Source organism: Numenius arquata, chromosome 10, assembly GCF_964106895.1.
Source record: "Numenius arquata chromosome 10, bNumArq3.hap1.1, whole genome shotgun sequence".
In the NCBI taxonomy this organism is placed as follows: Eukaryota; Metazoa; Chordata; class Aves; order Charadriiformes; family Scolopacidae; genus Numenius; species Numenius arquata.
Genome location: NC_133585.1, coordinates 48619856 through 48646214, shown reverse-complemented (window position 1 = coordinate 48646214; position 26359 = coordinate 48619856). Strand labels below are relative to the sequence as shown.

At 35.4% G+C, this 26359-nt stretch overlaps 1 protein-coding gene across 1 annotated transcript in view; it reads right to left on the bottom strand.

Moving 5' to 3' along the window:
• Positions 1 to 26048, bottom strand: part of MICU3 (mitochondrial calcium uptake family member 3) — a 44376-nt gene extending 18328 nt beyond the window's left edge. The window contains exons 1-9 of the mRNA XM_074155119.1: positions 25840 to 26048; positions 22453 to 22484; positions 21531 to 21609; positions 17086 to 17133; positions 15997 to 16079; positions 10843 to 10914; positions 9457 to 9495; positions 6116 to 6211; positions 897 to 997 (exon numbers count right to left, since the gene is read on the bottom strand). Coding sequence (XP_074011220.1) covers positions 897 to 997; positions 6116 to 6211; positions 9457 to 9495; positions 10843 to 10914; positions 15997 to 16079; positions 17086 to 17133; positions 21531 to 21609; positions 22453 to 22484; positions 25840 to 25888 — 599 coding nt within the window. The 5' untranslated portion in view covers positions 25889 to 26048. The remainder of the gene's footprint in view (positions 1 to 896; positions 998 to 6115; positions 6212 to 9456; positions 9496 to 10842; positions 10915 to 15996; positions 16080 to 17085; positions 17134 to 21530; positions 21610 to 22452; positions 22485 to 25839) is intronic.
• Between the last annotated feature and the right edge of the window lie 311 nt (positions 26049 to 26359).

Here is a 26359-nt window from a genome sequence, read left to right as displayed (position 1 = left end):
TCTACTGTGTTTTGACCTCTTTAGTGTTCACAACATCGTACAGCAATAGGTGGACATTTTAACTAGATGCCTTTCGAAAAAGTACCTTCTTTTCTGGTTCTTGTTTTGAACGTACACCACCATTTCACTCGACGCAGTTTTTATGTTATGTGATTGTGATATGTGATATGATATGTGATTGAATACTTTTCATGACACACATAATTTTAAGGCAAAATATTTTGTGAACATCTGCTTGGTTAGAACGCACAGTTAAGTGTCAATGATAAAGACAATAGGTATTGGGAGTATTTACTGAGGAAACAATAACCAAACACTGTATCTCTTTCAACCACACAGAAACATAGTTTTATGGCCCTGTTTTTATGGCACTCTCCCTATATTTTAAAATTCTGTTTTAACTGGCGTAATAATTAAGCCAATAGCTTCCACTCTGTTTTCACTTTCTCCCCCAAAGAAGGTTTCTCTAAGGTGCCTCATGATGCCTTCAGAAAAATCTTTACATTTAGGTATGTCCCTAAGAGCAGAAATGCACATAAAGCTTCTTTTAAAGCACTGACAAACAGGGGAAAAAACAGTAAAAATTCAAAGCCAAGCAAAAAGCTTCTACATACCAACAGGGACAGGGCTGGGGAATTACCTCTCCATCCTGAACCAACTATACACACAAGCACTAACACAATTTGCAAATGCAGCAGCATCAGTACAGAATTTTTTATTGTTGGTCCACTTACCATTTTATTTTGCTCTTTGTATATATAACACACACAAAGGGAAAATAAACTTTGTATACATGTCTGCATAGTAATATAATGTGTATAGTAATATAATAGATATTAATTAGAACAAGCATGAGAGTATTTTTTTTACAAGGAATTGATAAAGTTGAGACTCACCTATAAAAATCTTCAAAGTTCAGTTCAGCTTTTCCTTTCTTGCCAAAAAAGTGTACAAGGAGTGTAGTATCTGACAGTGAACTTGAAATATCATCAGCACGCTTAAATATTAGAATAAAAAAAATTAAAAGGCCATGATTGGATGAGTTACAGAAGTATAATCTGAGAATGCCTATCATCACAATAGACCTTTTTATTAAAAGAGTTTATTTTATGTTCACAGTCTTAAAGAAGATTTTAGTATTAAAACCCACTAAATTAATTTATTCATGCATTTGGCACACAAAATAGCATTAGGCTGTTACTTGCATTTAGTAGAAAACACTTAAAACAATAAATTATAATGGAAGCTGCAATGAAGGGGGAAAAAGCATGAAAAATAAAACCAGAAACTCTTGAGAAAAAAAAAAGTTCTAGTCAGTTAAGGTAAATCATAAAAATAACTCCCTTTGTGCTTTCCTTCTACTCTGCAACTACAAAGAAATTAAAGGATGTTACTTCATACACGCTTATTTTATATTTCAAAATGATTAAGTATGGGATTGTATTCTAAAACCACTCACATCAGTCAGGTGTACTTTATATGAATCTTTTCTACAAGTAGCAGATGAGTAGTTTAAATTTTATTGCCCAAATATATTTAAAACAACAGAACTGCAAGAAATTTTCAAAGCACAAAGTAGTATTTTGACTCATTCTCTTAAGAATGTTCCTCATCTACCGAGTATGTGGTCTATGCATCAGACAGGAATCTCTGAACATGTACTAATACTTTTTCCTTAATAAAGAACTATCAACTTTGAAGGCACAGAGTTAGAATAATAAAACCAACTAATTTTGACCATTTGTAATAGCAAGAGTTGCAAATAGGAAGACATATAAACAGAAGTAACTATCATCAATGTATAGTGATTGTGCAACATTCCACTTTTTAACTACATATTCATTACCCTTAACTGCTGTGTATGTGCACTGATTTTACCTCTTTTACAAAGAAACTCTTTGTAAAGTTTATAGAAGAGCTAGAAAAATAATTCAGTAATATTGGGCTCTTAAATAAGCCATAGTATCCCACCATGACAATGTCCTTCTGGCATTAACATGCGCTTGCCAACATTTGAAATTTAAAAAGTAATATATTTAGTCTCTTTGCTGTACCTGCCTAGGGAGACCTTTCTGTCCGAGCTCTCAACAAAGACGAGATTTTATGAGCAGCAAAGAGCGGGAGCCAGTAGTCTCTGCCCTTCCTGGGCAAGCTACCACCCATCAGCAGCATCATATTTTTGTGGAAGTGTGCCTGTCAACTCTACTGCTAAAGCACAAAAGAGAATACACAGTACAGAAACCTAGTGAGAGTTTGGGAGTACTAATTTATCACCATAATGACAGATTATAAACCTATGGGATTTACTGTAAGTATAGAAAACCGTTGATACAGATCTATAAAGATCTGCCTACACAAAACCTGCAAACTGCACTCAGAACTCTTTGATTCTGACTTTATTTTGTAACTGAAGGGGCTATCAATTTGTAACAGACGCAGAAACTCTAAATGAAGAAACTAGGAAGAAATTTTGAACAGTATGCAGTAGCTCATCACCCTGTATCATGAAAAACCATTTCATATCTACATTCTCTGAAATAAACTATATGAATTTCCAATTTACATGCTGATTTGTATAAAATGTAAAATGCAATATCCACTAAGAGTATTTATGTATCAACAAGGAAAAACACGAGGCAGTAACAACACAAATCCTTTCCATTCAACATTCAAGAACTAAAGAAATGAGAGAGACTTTTCCGTACTTTAGCATAATCAGTTTAGGATTCTCAAGATTGTATTTCATGTACTCTACCTTCCTCTTTATTCTTGTATTCTTCTCCAGGGAGAAATAAGATGACATAGCGCATGTATAGGCAGAGAGATATTTCATGTCCTTTAATTAAGACAGCTCTGCCCTTCAAGTGAGCAAGCTAATTCAGAAAAGTAATCACTATTTGTCTTTTAATATTGTTATCCTCCACTACAGGACACAATATACTGAAATGCAGATACCCTGATTTCTTATGTCTTTTAAACAATTAAATCCCTAAGCACATTCAAACAATTTCCCTCAAGTACACTGAAAAGATATCAAATGTTAAATTACAGCCTTTCATCTTGCAAAAACATTTCAAAACCTTAGACTTAGGTTGCATTCACCCATATCTAAAGAACCATTTAAAAAAAAAAAAATACAATCTGTAAGTCTTTTCACAATTCCCACTTGGTCAGCCTCACTAAATGAAAAAACCCCAAACAAAAACCTCACCCCAGAAACTCAACCCGGGATGCTTCTCTGCAGAGCTGCAGGCAACTGAAAACTATTCCTCTGCTCCCTCTGCACTGATAGCATTAAATAAATTCTCTCTCTTAAGGGTCAAGGATAAAAACAAAAGCCTCAATAATTTAAAACTATTATTTCTTGTTCATAATAAAATGAATTTTGCATTTCAGATCAGTGAAAATGAAACCACCACACCTGTTTCCATACATACAAATATAAGCCTGTATTTTGATCTAATATATTTCACAGTCATTTAAATGAGAATAAAACCCTGCCTCGTTTCTCTTTACCTTTGTACTAATACAACTACAGGTAAAGAGACAAACAGGAGAGACAAGTGTTTCAGTCACAGCATTGGCTTGCTGCATAGTGGTAACGTGTTTTCCTCTCTACTTCCTAACCTTAGGGGCAGTATTCATTTTTTTTTAATATTCTGCAAAATTAATTTAAAGCTTTTGATTAAAGAGGGTTGACTAAAAGTTGCACTCATGAGCAACGGTCCACTTGTAGCAACATATTCTGAGGGTGAAGTATGCATACTATGCTTTGAATTAATAAGAGCTTTCTTATTGCAAGTCCTCGTTTTTTCAGTAGTGATAATAAATCTACTGATTTCCAGTTTCATTTAGTAATTTAAGAATAAACACAACTGAATTCAGTGATAACTGGCATATTCCAACAGGATGGGGTAGTTGCTAAATTAGGAATAGCAGAATGTACTGTAAACTGTCCTAGAAAGAAACTGGATGTGAAGAATAACTTCTTTTCCCCCCAACGAGACCTTGTAAGTTGATTCCCACAACAACGAACCTTATTTACTCTCCTTTTCAACTTAGACAAGGCCTTCTCAAAAGGCTCCGAAACAACACAGACCCCAGTGTCACCTAGCTTTATACCACCTTCTTAGTGCAGATGGCTAGAATATTATTGAGATGTGGGAGTACCTGGGAGAGATAAGAGTATGGATGAAAGCCAGGCGGCTTGAACTTAACCCAAGCAAGATAAAGATGATTGTGGTGAGAAGCGGGAAATTGTCAGTGGAGCAAATGCAGGATGTGAATTTTTCTTCATAAAAAGACTTACAAGTGAGCAGAGAGAATTTTTGTAGACTTTACAGACGATTTAAACCAATGTTTAGTATAGCTGCTGTTAAGCTTCAATTACATCGTAGTGAAAGATATCAGTCTGAGGCATCAGACGTAAAAAACCTCTCTCTCTTCAAATTAAAGGTGTGTAGAGATTACCAAACTTAAGACCATCTATACTTGGGACTGAATTCATGCCAGCCAACTGTAGATTAAGACGACAGTTAATTCAGAAAACTCAGTGCCCCGAGCTCCTTAAATAGTCAATGAAAAGAGCATCCCTCTCTCCCCTCTCTCTCTCCCTTAGCTAACTACACAAGAACGCTGATATTCTGGGTTTTAAAAGTTGGTGAAATAAATAAGGACTAATAACTGGACTAATAGTTTAGGAGCTCATCAATTTAAAAGCAAGGAAAGAAAGGCTGGGTATACTGCTTTATTGCAAGACTACCATGAATATATTATTACTACGGATATTGCTATAAATAATGGTATAAAACTCAATTCTGTAACACTACATTTTGTTTTGTAGTGGCAACGAAATCAGGTCAAATGAACTCAAGCTGAGAGGTAAAGAGAAGGCCTATTTGATGCCTGGAAAATGTAGGTTCTACCTTAAGAGAAAAATCAAAGACCTTATTGTGTTTAGCCTACGATAATTAAAACTGAAGGCTATGACTGCATTAACACAACCATGAGTAAGAATACAAAAAAACCCCACCAAACCCTATGAAAATTAAGGGGCAACAGACCGGTGTAAAGGGACTATGAGTAAATTTAGTCTGGAAATTAGAAAAAGTCCATCCAAGTCCTCAGGTTATTCAACAACTTCTGCAGAGGAACAGCAGGGACAAAACACTAATTATTTTAATATGGAGCACACATTGCTTATGAAGCAAAGAAAAAGATTGTTTTACCCTGGAAGTCTGTTTCAGTTCCTTGTTCTTTTCTCATTACGATCCTGCTTATGAAGCACGGACTCGAGCCCAGGGTCAGTGGGGAGCTGCTGAATGTCCTTTAGTGCCACAACCAGCAGAGCAATCGCCCTCACTGTACGGGGCACAGAAAAGCCTAAATGATCTATTTTTCTCACTCTCTTAAATGATCAGTACAAATAAATGTCTTACTCCATTATCGTGATCAGTACAAATCAATGTCTTACTCCATTATCTGAAAGCAGATCACAAAACAAGAATCCTACTGGAATTTAAAGCACTATGGAAATTAATTTGACAGCTCAGTGATAGTGCTAGTCCTCCAAAATGATTGTGTAATATTAAAAAAGATTGACCAACGAATTAGTTACCTTAAAACATTCCTGGTTTGATCCAACAATTAAAACAATCTTTGCGTGATACTGTTTTTGTGAAGATAAGCTCCGATATTATATATAAAAAGCACATTAAGGACGTAAAGATTAAAAGCTTAAGGGGCTGCAACTCTCATTAAAGTTGTCTTATCACTGGACCAAGCCTAAATGACAAAGGCTTCCTGAATTACTTCTCTGTGAAATATTGCCACTATTAGTGTTAGAAAATGCTTCTTAACAGTAAGGACTGAAGAGGACTTGATCTTCCAGCTTTTTCAAAAGGTAACTTCGCTTTTACTGGGAAATGACAACTTTCAATTATCGCCCTGCACGGAACCAAATCCATTTCATCTGAGAAATTTCAGGTTTTAAAAAAAAAAAAAAGGAATTAAAAGGAAGAGAAGAAACAAAGTGCATAAAGTAGGAAAATAATCAGAAAAGAAATAAATAAAATAACAGTGTGTTTATGGACCAGAGACAGAGGTTGTCGTATACCTCCGCAAGGTCCGAAAAGAGCGCTTGGCTTGTGCTACGTCTCAAAGTATCCCAATAGCTTCTGGGGACAACGTCCTCGCCTTCTGTTTTAAGAACCTGCAGAAGTTTCAAGAAGTACAATTGTTTGAAAACCAAAGAACAATAAAACAACTGCTTAGAGATTTTAAAATCTTTTCTGACTAATCTTCAAAAGCATGGCTTGATTTTTTTGCTTCTACACAGAGAAATTTCTACCCAGTTACATGATACCTTGTAAATGAAAGGAACACTGGTCTATTACAGCTGCTTACTTATTACTTGTAACTTGGCTGTGCCAAAAGTATCACCAGACTCCACTTTCCCAAACAAAATAAATCAGGGAAAGTGTAAAGTGAAAATACCAATTAAAAATACATGTGAAAATGTCCATCTAACTTCAGTATTTTGCTGCTGTTTTTTCTAACAATTCTGTATTGCCAAAAATATATTAATTTATATACTTATGAAATTTGTTTTCTCATTGGTCAAAACATAAACATCACTATACAACGAGTTACGTAACATTAATTTCATCCAACAATCACGATGACATCCTTGCTTCAATAAAGAAATGCAAAAAACAAGCCTAGTAAGTCCAACTTCAACCGTAACATGCTTATCAAGAAAAGACTATCCACATGTGATGATCAAACTTACCTTTTTTAAACAGAAAATAAGTTTAATCTCTCCACAGAAAATATACTTACCTTTTTGCTCTGAAATGTTTAATTTTTGGAAGCCTGAAAAATCCTCTCTTATTAAAACAGGCCTTCCTTTTGCTTACAATTAGTCTGGGAAGATCTACGCAATACATTTCCCCCCTCCCCCCCCCCCCAAATAACCTAGGGGAGGTAATCCTAAAGACAGCAGAAGGCTATTTGAACTTCGTTAGGGTTGTTGCAATTGAATGCATTTTTCTCTTTCTCTCCACTAGGCCTCCTACTTTCCCAGCTCCCCACTCATGTCCATCTGGGCAGGCAAGACAAAGCCAGAATGAATTTAATCTTATAACTACAAATGAAAACCTTTTTTTTTTTTTTGACTCAGCACATGCTGTTCTCTTAGAAGATTTATGCTGCTGTGCAATGCGTAAAACCACATTGGATAATATAGTGGTATAAAATATGTGGTATAAAAACCACATAAAGGATACTGTACAGAGTCGAAGGTTTATTGTCTCTATGTATTCTACGTTATGCCAACACATTACATGCACTGCTTCTACAAGTTCTATCACGTACTTCCTCCACTGACCAACTCAACTCAGCTCTTCCTGTAAATTGTCATCAAAGAAACATGATAAACTACCAGGAATTATACCCATGCTTAATGTACGTTATACTTCTTTTTCCTTTTTGAAAAATTCTGGTTTTATCTTTCTCTCATTATGGAGTAAAAATTCCTATGTGGTTATCACATCACATGTAACTCTATTCAGTGCTAAATTGCTAAACTCAAATAAATTTATTTACTTCAGTGTGTACAGGATTAAGCCCTTAGCAGTTTCTCTCTTACACATAAGTTTACTGCATCATATGAATAAACACCTCATTCTTTTATGCAATTCTGTAATTATCTATAGTAAGTACACATTGAATTAGTTTTCTTACTGGAGATTTACTTTAGCCAATGGAATTAGTACTTCAGGGCATGCACATTTTATTTTCCTTACATAATTATATGTTCCATATGCACCATATTTATCATAATTATCATGTTCCGGTTGGCATTCGGCTAGTGAATGCACTCATGCAATACATGCTGAAGTAGTCTTAACGCACATCTGCAGTATGCACCAGAACATGATCTGAAAGAATTAACCTATGCAAATGCAAATACAAAAATATTTAACCTCTTTAAAATGTCCCTGTATGCACTCTATGGCTTACAGGCCTCAATACTTCTCAAAAAGTTAGAACTGCTTTGAAGGATGAAGTGAGGAGAAGGGCCCAAGACAGCACTTTGGACTATCCTAGACATTAGGGCTGTGTCTCCTTTGTCTTGAGTAGCTTCAACTCCCCAGGACATCAAGGGAAGCTGAAAAGGCTGCTACACTTCTTGTTTCAGTAGGAGAAATAGAAACCCAAATTATCAATTTTCTGGGTTGGGGGATTTGTCAGATACTGTGAATTCCTATACATCTGAGTCTCCTTGCATGGAGATCTCCATTCAGGTAGCGGAAGGGCAGAAAAGGATGGCGCACACCTGGGCATCATCTTGATAAAGAGTTTGGACCTGGCTGGAGTCTAGAAGGAGACTTTCACTAAAGTTGGAAACTGTATGAGTAGGAAAGCCTAACTAGTTTTGTTTCAGTTTAAAATAGGAGGCAGCACAGGAACGTGGCAACCACTGTACAGCATCTTTTGCTGCAGTAAGTCCGGATCTAAAATCCATGGAATCACAAGGCCTCATATTTTCTACTCCATTATTCTCACAATACTGCAGCATCTACTGCGCCTTTTCATTCAGCAGCCTTCCTTCCTGCATGTTGCCCAAACTGTATGTGCTAACTTCACCAGAAATAAATCTCTGCATTCCTGTGAGTGATTAGAATTCTGTAGGCTCCCTCCTATCACAATAATCATCCCAAAACAAGTTTAATTCTTCTATTTTAACACCAAATCAATCTTTTTTACAAGTTTAATTTTTGCTGTTATCCAAAATTTAATCAGGTCATGACAAAGACATTAAAAAAACCCCAAAAGGTCTCTCTCTTGCTGATTCTCTCTCCCACTCCTCAAAAATGATCGAAAATAAGTTTATTGTCACCTACATAATACAGGGACTATTTTCTGTAAAATCTTATCCTAGTTCAGCACTGAAAATTCTTAGTCATTTGTTCTGTAAGTGAAACACAAAAATATAAAAGCTCTCTTCTGGTTTCTTTTTTTTTGGGGGGGATGGTGGGTAGGGCAACAGAAAGGTGAAGGATTCATTTGACTAATTATTACTTCACTTTATACACAAGGAGACGAGACAGATCTGAATCAAAAAACTCATGCAGGATGACAATTCACGGACGTTAATTAAGAACAAGTCTATAATTTCCTAAGATATAGTTTGTCCTTTCCCTTAAAAATACTGTTTACTTCATTTCGTATGAACAGAGGAAGCAACCTTCCCTCCTGGTAGGCTCGCCTCTTTCAGAATGCGTGCAACAAGCATGCGTAACCTTTTATGCAAGTGAAGAGCCATCACATTTTTACTGATTAGCAGAAGTAATTTACTTGAGGAAAAAGATGAATATCGTAAATTTTCTTATAGCATATTATTTCACTTCACTGGTGAAGACCGCATAAATTGAAAATAGTTAGAGTACATACACTGTTAGTAGAAGTATGATATCCATAAAGTTGAAGACGCTGACATACAGCAAAAACGGGTCAAACCAAGTATCACATGTCAGAATGAAGCCAAAAGAAGGGGAAGAAAAAAAAAAAAGACAACAGAATAGGTTAAGACAAGCAAATCTTTATTTTATATATTATTAAATTTGTTTGTTTATAAAATGACAGTGAAGAAAAAAAATTGTTTATCTCAAATTTTCAAAAGAGAAGTACAGAGTTGCAAAGGTTACTTTTAGGAGAAATGTTCTATTTTGCAATTTTCACTTTTTCCAGAAGCTCTTCCTTTGGGTGTAAGTTTCCTTTGTTCAGAATAAACAGCATGTGAGAGATTCAATGATTGACCTACAGTTTTGAAAAGCTGAGGATAGGTCTCTCTGAGTGGGAAGAAGAGATCCCTTTTTATACTCAGAGAAGTTTAAAAAGTATTAATTCTTGAAATTCAAACTTTATAAAGTTTCAGGGACAAAGATCTGAGATCAAGCATTTACGGTCCCAAAAGGATAATGGGCACTATAAGAAGTTTTGCATAAATGTCAAAACATTTCTTATAATAAGGAATTTTTGCCATAAATATAGAAATCACAAATGAACATGTGTTTTTTTTTTTTTTTCTGCTGTGGGCTTGACAGAGACTTGTCCCTGATTTTTACTTGTCCAACAGTAAAGTAAGTTCCTGCTACTGCTGCCATCCTCCAGACCAACCACCACAGACTTGTCTGTTTCCGACTTACCTTTCTTAGGCACAGAAGAAATGCAAATGTGACATTATGTAAGAATGAGTACTTAATATTTCACAAAATTCTATTCAGATAATATAAACAACTGAAACCATTTTGCATTGGTCATAAGCAGTATTTAATAAAAAAAATTAAACTTAAATATAAAACCTAAGTTAACTTATAACATTTCATCAGCTGTTTAAAACTACTCTTTTAATACCAAGCATCAGGATCAGTATGTCTACATGAAGAGCTTCAGTTAGTTACAAGAGCAGGAATACAGTTTGGTCCTGTCACTAAGATCTCTCACTCTTACAGACAGTAACACTGGGTCATCAAGATTCACTTTTTCCTAGATTTATAGACTCCAAATGGAATCGATGCTACTGTCATAATATTCGATACAGTATTTAAAAACTAATTTTTCCTTTCTATAAGACCACTTTTTTTTTTTCCAATAACTGCATTTCGGCTAAATATTGCTTTTTTCTATCTATAAGGTTATGCGCATTCTTTTATTGATATGAATTTATTGTTTTTAAAAAAATTGAAAGTGATTAGTGAAATATATACATGCACAATTTTGTCCTACATCAAAGAAAACAAACCAACTACCAGGTGCGACTATTCTAATTTTACTTACCAGCATCGCACGTTTTTCTTCATCTCCTTTTCTTTCTCTCTTCTCATTTTTTTTCCTGAAAATCTCTTGTAGCTAAAAACCAAACCATTTTGTTCTTACTTAGTTTTCAGGTTATTTCACATGCATAACAATTGTTCATAGTGAGGAACTGCAACCAGTACTAAAATGCTGTTCTTTACTAAAATATCAATATATCAATACTTTATTGTTCAGATTAATGCCTTCATGTTCCTCCTGTGACCTTAACCATCACACAGAAAGGAAAAAGGAAATTTTTTTTCCACAAAGTAAGGCTAATAATTCTATTTGGAAGCACAATATTAAGAACATCCTATTTAGCTTTACATTTTAGGCAATCCAGCCTATACAAAAAGGGGGAGTTCCAGCCTTTTTCACCACCTCTAGGCACATCCTTTCTTGTCAGGTACTAGTTAGTATCTGTGTGGCTACGGAGTCAGCTGGATCAATCTTTTATTCATATTGTGAATTTCCAACCAGATCAGTTCTTACTCCTGCTGGCACAAGGGAGGGGTGGAAACACCTGGTGGGGGTGAAACATTCCCCTTCAGCAGCAACAAACTACTAGTCAAGAGTAATTTATCAAGTACCCTTTTTTTTTTTTTTTTTCAAGTCTGTTCAAAGAATACCTTCAGGTCTTGTGAAATACCCCTTTCACAACTTTCTCTACATTAAGAGCTTTAAACAAGACTTCTGAGGAAACCTCAAATACGGATTTAAAACATACAGATTCTTGAGCATATTTATTTTTTGAAATTATAAAGTCTTCAGAATAAAAACTGATCTGTACTTAATCTTTCTTTGTAAGTATCTGTTTGTTTAGATATTTTGATTTATAGTAGTACTTACTAATACTCCCAAACCACTAGAAAAGTGTCACAGTGTTTACTCTTCACAGCAAGAGAGAGTGGCATTAACTATGATGCCATCTCTATCTCCACCAGTGAGCTTCAGCTTTTCAAGAACTGCACCTGAAAATATCGTACTGCCATTTGTAGCATCTGCTAATCTCAAAATGGGCTGGAAAAAGAATAAACGCTGTGGCTGACAAATTTGTTTTATCTCAAATATGGTATTTTTGGAACCAAACATCATGGCATACAGACACAACTGTGGCAGTCGTTTCAAAGACCTGCTATTACCTACCAGAAGTCTGATAAAAACCTGATACTGTAAATGCCATGCACACAGAGCTCCCCTGGGATCGGAATGTGAAAGATAAAGTGTGTGTGATAAATTTTGCGAGGAAATTTTCCAAATTTAATTCCAGAGCACCGTATTTCGGAGAAGGCAGATGACTAAGACAAAGGCATCCGCAAGCTCTACTGCAGGGGTCTGACAACATTGAAATAAATCACAGTGTTTAGTGATTAAATAGCAAATGCATTTATAAATAAAGTTTTATGAATTTCCAAAATGGACTACTGTGTTCTGGAATTGCCTATAAGGCAAATACAGACGAGAATATTGTGTGTGTCACTGTATCTACTTTTGAGAATGGGATCAATTTACGGTTTTTTCTAGGTATGTTTTTTTCTAATTTTTTGCAATCCTACAGGCACAAATTCCTGTAACCTTTGCTGATGAGGAAAGAGCTATGATAGGAGATTTAGCTAGATGCCTAGAGTATTACACAGTTTGCAACCCAAAACTGTGGAAAGAAGAAAGGTGAATGAAGAGAGAGAAGTAGACAGAAAATACCTTGTGAAAAGTGAAGTGACAAGCCATCAAGCAGAAGAGTGGCAGGAATTGAAAAATCAAAAAAAGATCCGTAAAAAGCAATACATCCTTGGATGCATTTCCCCTGCTGCAGAGGCAAAGGGAGTAGGATTCTGTTGCATTCATCATTAAAGCACTTGCTAAACTCCTGGAAATGGCTCTTTTGTTCAGAAGGACTGCTATAGGATACCAGCCAGCAGGAAAGTGAATGCAAAAAGGATCTAGGCGTACTTTCACAGGAACATTGTTTGAAACAGGATAATGAGACTGCTGAACACAGCAAAACCAAGATCTCCTCTAACAAGGCAACACAATCCTCCTGTTCCCTGACCTCACCCCTATGACATAAGTAAAGAGGAAAGCACAAACACCACAGAATTAGTTTACAAAAACATTGAAGCTATTATCAGAAAAATTAAGTATTTTTCAACCCTTCCCTACATGAACTCTTCTCTTCAAGAATCACGTAACTTGTGATCCCTACACCAATCTCTTCAAAGTCTCTTTGTTTGCAAAACTGAATAGTATTAGCTATATTTCCAATTTTATGATAGCTGACTGTAATCAATGGAGAAGTATTTTGCAAATTCTGGATACAGTTCAAATGGCAACAGGGACAGTCTCCTGCTTCCAGGCACACGGGAGATGATGCATACCCAAGTAAGGTGAGTTCAGACACCAAATGTATATTCAGGTCCATCACAGCTGCAGCATCACTGAATCAACTTTTATTTTCATCTTTACTTTTATTTACAAAGACATTATCTTTCTCACTTCAGGTCTAATATCCTGATTTACAGGTTTTGAGTGAATTTTTGAAGGGTCACTGACACTGTAATCAAGCAGAGTTAGGGTCAGGTTTAATCTATACAAATTTGTTAAATACAATAATAGGTAGAGAACAATATATCTAAGGTTTAAAATGTCTCTTTTCTTTCTTCTATCTACCAAGTCTGGTAACAGAAAAAGAATAAGGAGGAGAAATTTTTATCAGGGACCATGACAGAGAACAAATAAAAAGCAGGACGTGAAGAGAACTATAAAAGCATGGTGAGAAAGAAAGATGCAATATCCATAGTTAAATGTTGTCCTTGCTTCCTGCCTTATATACTTATTTGTTTTCATTTTCAGCATCAGTTTCTGAAAGATAAAGCCACCTGGCTTCAATTTCCTCCTGCTTAGCTGTTGTAATGGAAGCCTTTTTTTTTTTTTTCAAAAAAAAAAAAAAAAAGAAAAAAAAAGAAAAAAAAAGTTGTCAGTCTATTAAACCACATTCTGTTTTATTGAATCATGAAAGACTTTTTTTTTCCTGTTTCTTTTTCCTCTATTTTTCCTTTGGACAATTAATCCAATGTTTGCTGGCTTCTTCCCCCAACTGGAGGAGATGGGTATTAGGAGTTAGCAAATATAAGGATGCACACATGTAATATTAGAATGCAAAAAATGATCACCACTATTTGCAAGTGGTCCAAGCTTCCAAAATAAAATAGACCTGTTCTGCTTAAGCCAGAAAACAAGCCCCTGGGTCTCAGCTCTCGCTTCCCTGAAAAGGAGAATTGAGGGAAGTTCAGTGTGTTGAGGACAGTTTCTTTCACATTTCCATTTTCTTTAGCTTAGCACAGCTTATCTGCATCGAGCCTTATAACTTGACTTGAAAACAAGAAACAGCACACAGGAAATCAGGGTGTCTTAATTTTAAATAAATCATGGCCTGACACTTAAATCCATTTCATGTGTCTGTTTCATTCTTTATATTTTGTTCTATCTTCTTCAGTAAGGTTTTTTCTTATAGGTATTTACTGTATTTATTTATAAACTCAACTACACAAAAGATGCATGAAGATAAGAATTGATGACTTCTACAAATATGGAGTTTTCTTTTACAACTCTTATAAATATTTTTTATTCAATTAATCGCCTGTACTTGTTCAGTAGAAAATAAAGGCCTTGTGCAGTCTTTAGAAAGATTGTCTAAACCACTAAACACAAAATTTTAAATGCTAATTTCTAAAGCAATGTCAAAAAACTACGTTTGCCATAACTGAGTGTTTCAGTGTGATCCCAGACATCTGTTGTGTATGGACATTACCAACTTAGAAAACTCTAATTTATACTGTATTGTGCAGTGTGTTAATGTAAAGCCATGTAGTCATTGTAATCAGAAGCCCGAACAAGCAAGCAATCTTCTGCATTTCATGATTTTTTTTAAAAAATTATCAATTTTTTACTTCATCACGGATACTAATTTAGAATAGCATTAAATATTCCTATTTCTTTTAAAATCAGAAAAAAACCGAAACAAACGTATATCTGAAATAGCCCTCTTGTTCCAAGGCTTTTTAATTTTATACTTGTCAGTGCAAACATTATTCTCCTGTACTTAGTGCATCCTATCACCTGAAAACTTATGAAGGATTCGAATTTGAAGATGCAATGATCAGATACATCATGATCAAAAATCAAAATATAGTGGATGATTTAAGATTTTTTGAAAATTTTCTCTCAAGTGCCAAATTATTACTGCAGAAATCTCAATGACATGTAAAATAAGCTAATTTTTCTCTCAAAGTCTGGACCTTTTAGGACTGCTTAAATTTCTACCCAGAAGAAGAAAAATGACTCTTTGCTTAAATAATTAGTAAAAAGAATTTACACAATTGCTTTTTCCAAGCATTAAAATGAGTAAAGCTCCAGTTTGAAAAATACTGTAATTCAGATTTGTAATGCGGCAAAACCTTGGATGCAACAAAACTACTGCCAAGTTCTAGGTGTCCTGCCAACTGTTCCAAAGCACATGAAAATTATTCAGCTCAAAGTCAATTTTGCCATCAGGAATATTCTCCTTAAAAAAAAAAATCACTAAACTCCAGCTTAGCAAATTGCTTCAGCATATGGATTTAATTGGCTGAACTAGATATATGTACAGTATGTTTTATTTCATTACGAATCTTGTTAAAAACAGATGATAGTGTAACATTATGCCAGCCAGTATTTTCAGGTCTCCTGGGATTATGAGTGAATGAATGACAAATCAAAGTGGTCTCCCAGGAAAAGATTCTTTTGCAAGTCCCTCCATCATTATGGCAATTGAATAATTCTGCTCACCATTGATACATCAATATTACTTTAGTAGCCTAATTATCTGTGAATGTAGTAGCAACAAAAAGATCCAGAATAAAAACTGGAATTAAGCTTCAAAAATGATTATATAAAACACACCCATGCACTGTAATAAGGAGCTATTTACAATTTACATTACATTTAATATTTACGTTAAATAAGGCAAATAAACAACTACATTCAGTGAAGAATAGCTCATGTTCTCATTATTATTGACATCATTGTGTGTCTCAATCCCAACAAAAAATTTGATTTCAAGATTACATCAAAATATTCAAAGACTGAAAATATACATACCACTAAGAATTCCTTTTTGTCCACCATCTCATTGCCATCAGTATCAAACATGTTGAAAGCGATTCTAAAACCTGCATGTGGCTCTGCCAAAAAAAAAAAAAATGTATTTGCTTGGAAAGAAACTAAATAATTTCTTAGAGTTTTATATTTGCTGTCTGTTTAAAAAAGCCGTATCTTCAACTAATTTAAATTAGTGCATTTGTGTACACAGCAAACGCAAATCGTAACATCTGTAGAACTATATTATCCATGTTATGAAAACAGAAGGCATGCTCACAAATTCATAGATAAGCGAAAATAGACAGTAGAAATAGAACATGAAATATCCAAGAAAAAGTATCTCACAGTAATGGCTGGTTGGGTAGTTAAGAGTGTTAGACTCCATTTTACGCTAAAAAATACAAATCTGTAGAAAATAAATGTTCTATGAAAACACAGTGTTCTAAAAGACACTATAAAAAGTTTTGCAAAACAGGTACAAGATGCAACTTTTGCTCAAAACAAATGATGTGCTGAAAGAGACCCAGAATTTTCTTGTTTACATGATTAGAGCCATTGAAATTTGAAATCAGGTTACAATTTTAAATTATTTCCAAAACACGGAGGCTTTGAAGGTAACTGTAAGCGAAGCATTTAGGCAACATTTTGGTGATACTCAGTGATTTGCAATAGAGATGAATTACAGCCAAAATTTAGTCCAGATAACAAAGAAATGGTGGAAGTATATCCAGCAGTTAGGGATTGTGAGAGTTCAGGGTCAACTTCAGGGCCAAGAAACTTTGTAGGAATTTCAAAGAAGAAAATAAATTTAAGTTCTTAACTGGGGTTCAGCTGAAGTGTATTTCTCAACAGTCAGTAACAGTTCTAGACAATAAAGCACTTCAATAAAACATAACACAAGATTTCAGGACAGGAGAGCTTCAAATGAACGTAGAGATACATGATACATTTTTTTTTGCATATAGAGATATGCAGGAGAGGAAGAAAAAAAGAAAGAAAGAAAAAAAGAGTATTTTCACAAATAGCAACACATTAAGAGCTTAGAAATTTTTAAGGAAGTTTTTGGATTTTTTTCTCAAAAATACTTACTTGTTAAAATACATAAGAGGAATAAATATTCTGTGTAAGATATCACACCTGAAGATACAAAAAAAAAAAGGTTATGCCATATTAGTTTCACCTTGTCTTCACATGCTAAACTTGAAAATATTTTATCTACATAGAAGAAGGAGAATTTTTGTATATATGCATATTCATACGTGTGTGTATGTGACTGTATTCGATGAGGTCAATGAGTTATTTGTCTAAAATACTGATCTATCGGATGGGTTTTTTCATTCGGGTTTGAGTATTTTAAGGGAGGAATAGATTAAACACAGCAAATAAACAACTACAGTCAGTGGAGAATGGCTCATTAAACAGAAGCTGGCTAGATTCTTAGAAGCTAATATAAATGATTAATGATTTTCTTTCCGAAACCCCCACCAATAGTTCATGACAACACTCTCTAACAGTATGAGAACATTTACTCTGAGAACATTAATAGTGCTCCCTCCTGATACATACCGTTTGAATACAGTGCTTGACTTTATTACGTGCTTTGTAAGTGCACGTCCAACATTAATTGGAAACTTAGCCTCATGTTACTTATGAAAGCATAGATTTGGGGGTTTGAGTTGTCTTTATATGCACATTTTCATAATCATCACCTGAAATTTATATTAAAACTCTTACTAAATTAATGTGTCAATTTTGTTAAATATTTTTATGCCTGTTAGAGACATTTGTACTATTTCTTCTATATTCAGAAGACCTGTAAGGAATACATTCTAAGCTTTTCCTCTTTGGTTAGATGTCAAAAGGCAACCACATTGCAGAATGGCACTTCCTTTTCTCCTCAGAAGCCACCAAGGCAAAATTTATATTAGAGCCGAAGTCAATATCCAAACAGTAAGTACTTCTGCTTTTCTAGCTCTGGGGTAAAGAGCTAACCTTGCAGAATGCCCATGCTACCAACACAGAGCAGCATCTTATAGTTCACCAAGAACTGAAAACGATGACTTGCAGCTCTCCCAGTAGCCCTTCGCTCTAATGACCTTTGAGGCTGAACCAGCAAAACTGGTTCCTGATTTTTAACCAACTGATTCTGTCTGTCCTCCAAAACCAAGAGGGTGAAGTCAGTCCACAATATCAGACTATTTCAAAAGAGTGGGGAAAAAAAAGCATTTAGATGCCTGAGAGTAAAGATGTCTATCAGCTGGGATTTTCAAAAGTTGCTGGCTGTCTCCTTGATTTCAGTCCAAGTCAGGTGCAAAAAGTTTTTAGAAAAACAGCCACATCTTTGGATGTTTAAACATCTTTTAAAATCTGACTTAACTGAATATGTTAATGTCACCTGTAAACGGTAAATGTAAATAGTCATCTGTTTGGTTTTTTTTCACTGACAAACCTGAAAACTCAAAACATTGTATCATTCATGTGGATTTTACAATTATTGAACACATTTAACATCAGCATTTCCAACACTGCCAAAGCAGGAAACTTTGGCATTTTCTACTAATATTTACAGCACAAAAAGTTCTAAATTAATTCTGTCCAGAAATAATACTCAGGATGGACTTTCTGTCCTCTTGAATAGCTGAGATATGAAAGCCTCAGGTATATTTCTCTTGGATCTGTCCAAACGTCTCCCCAAAGCTTTGATCATACAATACTAGAAGCCAATTGTCCTGAAAGAGGGGCACCTTCAAGAGAATCAGGTCTCCTATCCTCAAACATAAAAGAAAAAATCACCAACCACAGACTTCTCCACAGATATCACACAGGCCGGAACAGAAGGGCAATACAAAAGACAGACAGTTAATGAAATTGTCTGTGAAACCAAATCACATACTAGAAATAACTCCTCTATTCCACTTTCCTGAGACCCCACCTGCAGTGCTGCCTCCAGCTCTGGAGCCCTCAGCACAGGAAGGACATGGACCTGTTGGAGTGGGTCTAAAGGAGGCCACAAAGATGCTCAAAGGGCTGGAGCACCTCTGCTACGATGACAGGCAGAGAGAGTTGGGGTTGTTCAGCCTGGAGAAGAGAAGGCTCCGGGGAGACCTTATAGCCCCTTCCAGTACCTAAAGGGGGCTCATAAGAAAGATGGGGACAAACTTTTTAGCAGGGTCTATTGTGATAGGACAAGGGGTAGGGGCTTTAAACTAAAAGAGGTTAGATTTAGGCTAGATATCAGGAAGAAATACTTTACAATGAGGGTGGTAAACACTGGCCCAGGTTGCCCAGAGAAGTAGTAGATACCCTATCCCCAGAAACATTCAAGGCCAGGTTGGACGGGGCTTTGAGCAGCCTGGTCTAGTGGGAGGTGTCCCTGCCCATGGCAGGAGGTTGGACTAGATGTAGATGACCTTTCAAGGTCCCTTCCAACCCAAACTATTCTATGAAAGAATCACTAAACCCCTCAACCTTTACCAGCTGAAACGCTGCCCTCCCAACTTCCATTCCATTCATGGAAAAAAAGATATTTCCCACTTTTTGATCCAACAGCAAATTTAAGTCTTCAGAACCAAGATTTTACTACTGCTAGTAGATCTAGTTAGGAAGGCTACTAAGTATTTTTAATACCGCCTATTCTTTTCCTCAATTTACACACAGCTCCACACAGAAGATTAGCAAAGATTAAATGCAGGCATTTAAGTGACACATGCTCTACGCTTTATCTTGATTTTATACAGCAGCTTGCAGAAAATAGTTTTCAAAGACCTGCTCGAATCTGTTTGGACAAGCAGCTATCAAGAAATCAGATACCTCAAAGGTTCTCAGTCAGTGATGTAAAATGTTAAGAGCCAGTTGATAAATGTAAATATGTATTTTTGTTTGTTTGATGACACCTTCTTTGTTGTAAAACAGAGGAAGAAAGTGCAATTGTCAAGTAGTCCATCACAGGTATGAAGACAGCAATATAAAAGGCCTTGAAAGCATTCTCTCCTTTTGTTTGTACTGGTCTATTGTTGCTGTAGACAGGTAGTTCTGGTTGATTGCTCCGAAAATGACTAAATTAATCTCGGAGTTTCATGTCATGTACTAAATAAACACTAAATCACAATTAAGGAGACCTGAATTCTATTCCCATTCACTTTCACTGTGTTCCTGAATGACATTATCAGCCATAAGAGACATCCTCTTATATTATTTATAAAATGGGACAATGGAATTCACTTTTTTGTAAAGCATGCCGAAAACCAATGTAAGTGCTCAAGTTTATTACTAATTTTACCACCTTATTACGACAGTTTTGAGTCCTATTAATGCCATCAACTTCTGTAGAATTTCACTGGCAGAAAATGAGTAAGACACTGATGAATTAGGACTACACAATGTTGCAGACATTCTATGACAGACTTAATAAGCAACAAGCAGATAAGGGGTTTTTTTAATCGATTTAACAGATCCTGAAGTTAAATTTTTATATAATTAGTATTTAAAAACCAGCTGTTCTGACTATATAGAGAACAGCCTAAAGCAAGGAAATACAAGGAAATGCAGGGCAAAGATGTGCCAGCTTCTACCTCTCCAAAGTTCTGGCTGTAGAACTGTGCCAGTGCCTCCATGCACTAGACATTTCAGCCCGGGACCCTCCTCTGATGGTAGCTGCATACTCACTCCTTTAAGTAATTTAAGCTGCATTTGAATTAGATTCATTCACTACACGCACACGTTTGATTGGAATTTTGTTGCTGGCAAGTTTATTTTAAACATTCATAAAGTGTCTTTATTTTATAGCGAGTACTTGTGGTTACTTTTAAATATTAAAACACTTCAGTATTAAAATATTTAAGCCGCTCCACCAGACCTTTGCCGTTATGAATATAAGCAAAGGAATACGTGGATTATTTATCATAAAAAGCTTTTAAATATCTATATACAAGCCATCATAGAGGTTTTTTTTTCCCCTGTTTTTTTTGTTTTTCAAGTGATAGAGCTTATTAAGAAAGACTGGGGGGGGGGGGGGGGGGGAAGAGAAGAGACCAGGAGTGGCTGTTGGCTCTTTCTTCACCAACAGTATGAGTTTTAAAAGCTATCAAAGCCCTTCTCTGCAGAATTTAAAGGATTATATAGCATTTCTGAAACTGTGAAAATGCTTATTCCGTGATATAAGACACCATTACTCTCTTTAAAAATAATCACATTGTTGAACCTATTAAATAAGTAAAGAGATATTATGTCTTTATTAGAGTATTCTATCCGTGGTTTATAGATCATTCTTCATTGCAACAAACTGAGCTTGAAACATTCAAACACCAGTTTAACAAACTCTAAGATACCAATCCACTTAAAGAGGCTGGTGCTAAGATGGCATGATTAAAACACTATGGAGACTAAAGGGAAATTTTCCATGCTGTAAAATGTAGAAAGCAACACTTTTTATCTTTCTGAAGATGTGACTCAGATTAAAGTGCCATAGCACTTTAGCCACAATAAATTAACACAAGGCATAATTCGGATCAAGAAAATAAATTCTTATCCCTTACCTTTCTCATTAAGATTACGGAAAAGTTTGGATGATCCTTTCCAAACTGGTGGTGTCTCCATAAGGATCTGATTCAGTTCCTGAAAAATAACATTTTAAAAAGATAAAATTATATATTTAAGAATGTAATGAAGTAGTTAACAGATTACGAATAAATGCTAGGAAACGAATATAAAGGACAAGGAACTAAATGCAAATCTACCAGCTAATTTAACTTCAGTTTGCCACAATGACTTTAGAAGTACTCAAGCACATATATAAATTTTGCACGCATGATTATCTCAAGAATTGGTCATCTGCATGAATACTAAGTGTTTGCAGAGTTGGAGAGAGACATGTAATGTATTTGTTGCTGAAATTACTCACCACTGCTCATACTCACTGAAGCCAAGGATAAGTCCCCCTGGATCTCAGTGAGGTTTTCACATGAGCTCCAAGCAACTGTTCTTTAAAACTCTCAACCTAAACTAAGGCAAACTTCACCCACCAATATGAATGTACTTTACTTAAAATACAGGGATACGGAGTCTACAGTTACACAAATATATATAAAAAAAAAAAAGTAAGAGGCACTTAAACATCACAAAATGTAGAGTGTGGCATAAGTATTTCAGGCAGCTTTGGATATACCTGTTAAACACTAAAGAAACTCAGTCAGATACAGGCCGAGGAAGGAACTGACAGACGTTTGAGAAAGTCACTAAATCCAATGTAACAAGCACAGCTGCTCAAGTATCTCTGAGACTCTGGATTCAGCCGAAGTGACAAAACCAAAGAAATTAAAGTCTCTCTTTTTTAAAAAAAAAAAACCAAAACATTTAAAAATTTCCTTATTTCTCCCGTGACTCTAAGTTTACATCATGAAAGAAAGTAACACTATAAAAATCTATGGTTATAAGGCAGCACAGGGAATTATTGCTCACCTGCTTTGAAAGCGATCGCCACTTTTTAGCACCTGTAACAAAAGACAAAGTTACGAATACACAGAATTCAGTTATGCCAATGTGGTGTCATAAAAATTAGACTGCATCTATACTGCATTTTCTAGCCAAAGAAGAGCTATTTTCTCCACTTCACAAGGCTAGTCTTCAACGTGGTTCCAAAAAATTTTCTTTATATTATTAAAAGTATAATTAACTTAATACATACCTAAACTCCTAACTTTAAGGAACTAATTAGATGTATAGTTTTTAATCCAGCTCTGCTTCAGTGGTATTAGAAATCCATTCCTAATGATGAACTCCATGCTCCATTAAATAATTATCATGATACTGGAGCTATTCACTATGGTCTTCCATTACTTTATGGTTAGAAACTTATTGAAATTTTAGTTTTACATCTTGGTAAAGGTTAGCACCAAGACTGTCCGCAAATTCCACTCTGACTGTGGTGGAATTATATCAAACAACATCATAACATGAGCCAACAGATTTTTATATACTTTTCAGCTTAATTTTTTAATGTCAATTAAAGTCTTGTCTCAAAATACTAAATACAATCCCCCCAAACCAACCTCATTTGCCATATAAATTGGTATATGTTTATGCCTACTACAAAAAAAACCCGGGTAATAAACATATCTAACTTTCCAATCAGATAATTTCCCAATCTCATATATTACATATAGATTTTCTTTCTGGACAAGCAAGTGAAGATTTATGTGTATATACATACTTTTTACAGCTCAGTATTAGGCTAAAATTATTATAGTTAAAGGGCACAAAATATATTTCCTCTTCTCTTAGTTGGCTTTCTAAATATACAGACATATATTCAGATGATAAAAATGTATGAAGCATGACTGTTAAAAATACTGTATTTTCCCAAATAAAAGCCTGCACTGTAAAGGCAGCAGCAGCAAGATAATGATAGCATTTATTTTCTATAATAACTACCTGGAGTCAAAAGTTAGATTTTATAAAAGAAAATATACTCTTACCATATTAGTTAGTGTTTAATCAAAAGAGGAAGTGAACACCCTCTTGACTTTTGTAGGGTTTACAAGATTTCCAAAGTAAATCAATCACAATAGATGCATTCACTCCATCACAAATCTCATTCAGGTCTAGTATTATTAGCTTTTCTATAAAGCAGATGTAAAGAGCTACTATTCTTTCTCTTCAAAGGGCAGTTTTGCTTTTTGACAAAACTCAAGACCCTTCTAGTCTTCATCCATAAAAAAAACCACAGGTGCATGTTCATTCTTTTTTTTTTCCTGCAAAATATATATGCTCTAGCATGTCAGCCTGAATGGACTCAATTGCTCAACGGACAACTTGCAACTTATTTAAAAAATGATCCAAAAATACAAAATAAGATGTTTAGAATGTACTAGTTTATTCGGAAAAATACCTTCCTTAAACTTACTACCTTTAATACGGCAAAACAGAAAATTAAAGACTCGTCCAAACCGACAGAGCGGTATTTTGACAAAGCTGCAGCAGAAAGGTTAAAATTACAAGCCAGATGAGAAGCTGGAGGTGGTAACACCCGCAGGTCACCTACTTCATCTATTACTTCCTACTTGTCAGCCTTCTGTCCAAATGTCCCAGATGATTTGACTTCCACCATAATGAAGTCATCCACTTCTACTTAGTAACATCCTCTTACACTAACCTCAGTCATGTAATCTCTGATACTCGTCTCTATAAAACTGAAGGACATCCATCCGGATTAGTTTTGCTCTCACTCTCAGAGATGAGCTGGATGCACAGGAAGGATTTTGCTACAAACAAGGGCTTCCTCCACTCAACTCAGAAGGGTGTCTGACTGTTCACTTCCAGATCTCTTCTCCTTTGGCATGAGATGAACAGAACGTCCTTGTGAGCTTAAGACTTTTTGGGTTTGTTTTGCTTTTAAAATCTGAATACTTGCAGTGAGAGAGGAGGAAGCATATATTTCATTAGCATGGAAAAAATCTTAATAGCAAACCATACATACAGTGTGGTCAAACCAGTCAAACTGTCACAAAATGGAGCTAAAATGAAATGTTTAACTGATATCCAGTATAAGGCACAAATGCTTCATGACCATACATGGTGAAACCCAATTCCACAGTGACAAAAAAAAAAAAAAAAAAAAGAGAAGACTTGGAGATTTGGGCAGAGGAAGTAGATATAAAGTGCTGTTGTGTATTTGTATTAACTTCTGTGATAAGGAATCTGCTTCCTCTCTTTTAACTGCAGAGCAAAAAAAAAGAGAATGAAGATTTGCTTTCTGGTAAGAGTTTCAAAGTTTTGCAAGTTTTCGCTGTCTAAGCTTTATCTTCTGTCTTCACTGTTACAATGAGATTATATCTTTATTCAAAAGTTATAGAAGTTTTGATCCTTGGTGTGCCATGGCTGAATTCTTTCCTTGTTTCATTACTGTTAAGAGAACAAAGGGGGGAAAATCTAACATCTGCACAGAGCTTGAAGCTCTCCTCTGACTGTTTTAGCTGCTTTTGACTGTTCTCTATCCTACCTTTGTGGTGTAGGTTTTAGGAAGAAAGACCTAAGGTGAGTTGTTATTACACATGTCACACCTGAGCAAAGATATTCACTTTCCCTAGAAGTTGTGTGCTGCTACCAACGCACTGCAAGCCTGAGGGCCAGGAAATCAAACCAGATCAGAAATGGATCACCTTACTGTAAAATTTTTGCTTTAAGTATCAAAGAGTGACTAAATAGTAAGTGAACTAAAGTTGATAGTTTATTTTTCATTAATTTAATTAACACACGGTGCTAACTCTGGCAACTTTCAAGTGTAGAAAGTGGATCCCCCGGGGGACTGAAACTCTTACTCAAAGCACATTATTTAGAAAGCCGCGATATGATTATAAAATCTCTGCAGGGCAAAAAAAACCCCACCATGATAGCAGATGACAATTTAAGATGGCAAAAGTTGCAAAAACAATCTTATGCTAAATTATTTAGAGAACTCATACCTTGCCTGCCCATTTACACAGAAACTATACAGAGGAGGAGGTAGGAGTTTTACAGCAATAGTGGCCTGCTCAGAAAGAAACCGTGACTGTAACTGTGTCAATGCAATTGGAACAAATGAACCTCGTCTTTCATGCCCGTTGAGCTCTTTGTGACCTCTAAGACAAGAACGCTTAACTAAGGGCTGTTATGCAGATATTTACAATCTAACAACAATCAGAATACTGATTGTACGCACTTGGATACCATTAAAAATAAAATTCTGGAAGATGCAGTACCTTTTGAGCACAATCAGAAAAGGGAGCAGTAATCAAAAGCAGATGGAAAAATAACATACCCCACTGGCATTTTCCCTAGCAATTTTATCAGTATAAAACTCCTGCTTACATTTGGGTTCATCACTTGTGACAGCCTGAATGAAGTCATATGGAGTCATATAGAGCTGCCCTTCAAATTCTAAACTGGCAAACCTACGAAACCGCTGCTCCCGAGGAGTTGCATAAAGGTGTAAATCTTCAAGGTCTGATCTGTTTTCTGTAACCTTCAAAGACAGAAGAAAACAATTTTAATGTAAGAAAAAAGCTTTGGTTTACAATTGCCACTGCCATTGACCACAAAGAAACTGTAAATGTAAAGGTGATAATTCATAAGGTCGAATGCATCCAAATATTCTTCTATCCTTTTCAGTCTTCTACAAATTTTAGCAATAAATCTTTACGCATTGAAATTGTTGACACTACCCAAGCTCAGGGAAGAAAAAAAAAAGGAAGGTAAACCCAAGAGAACTTAGGCTCTTGAATCATAGAAAAGGGGGCAACTTTAACTCAAGGAAGTCCACGTAACTTCAATAGTTAAACGACTCTGATAAAATCATTTCAGTTGTCTGACACTTCTAGAAGAGAATGCA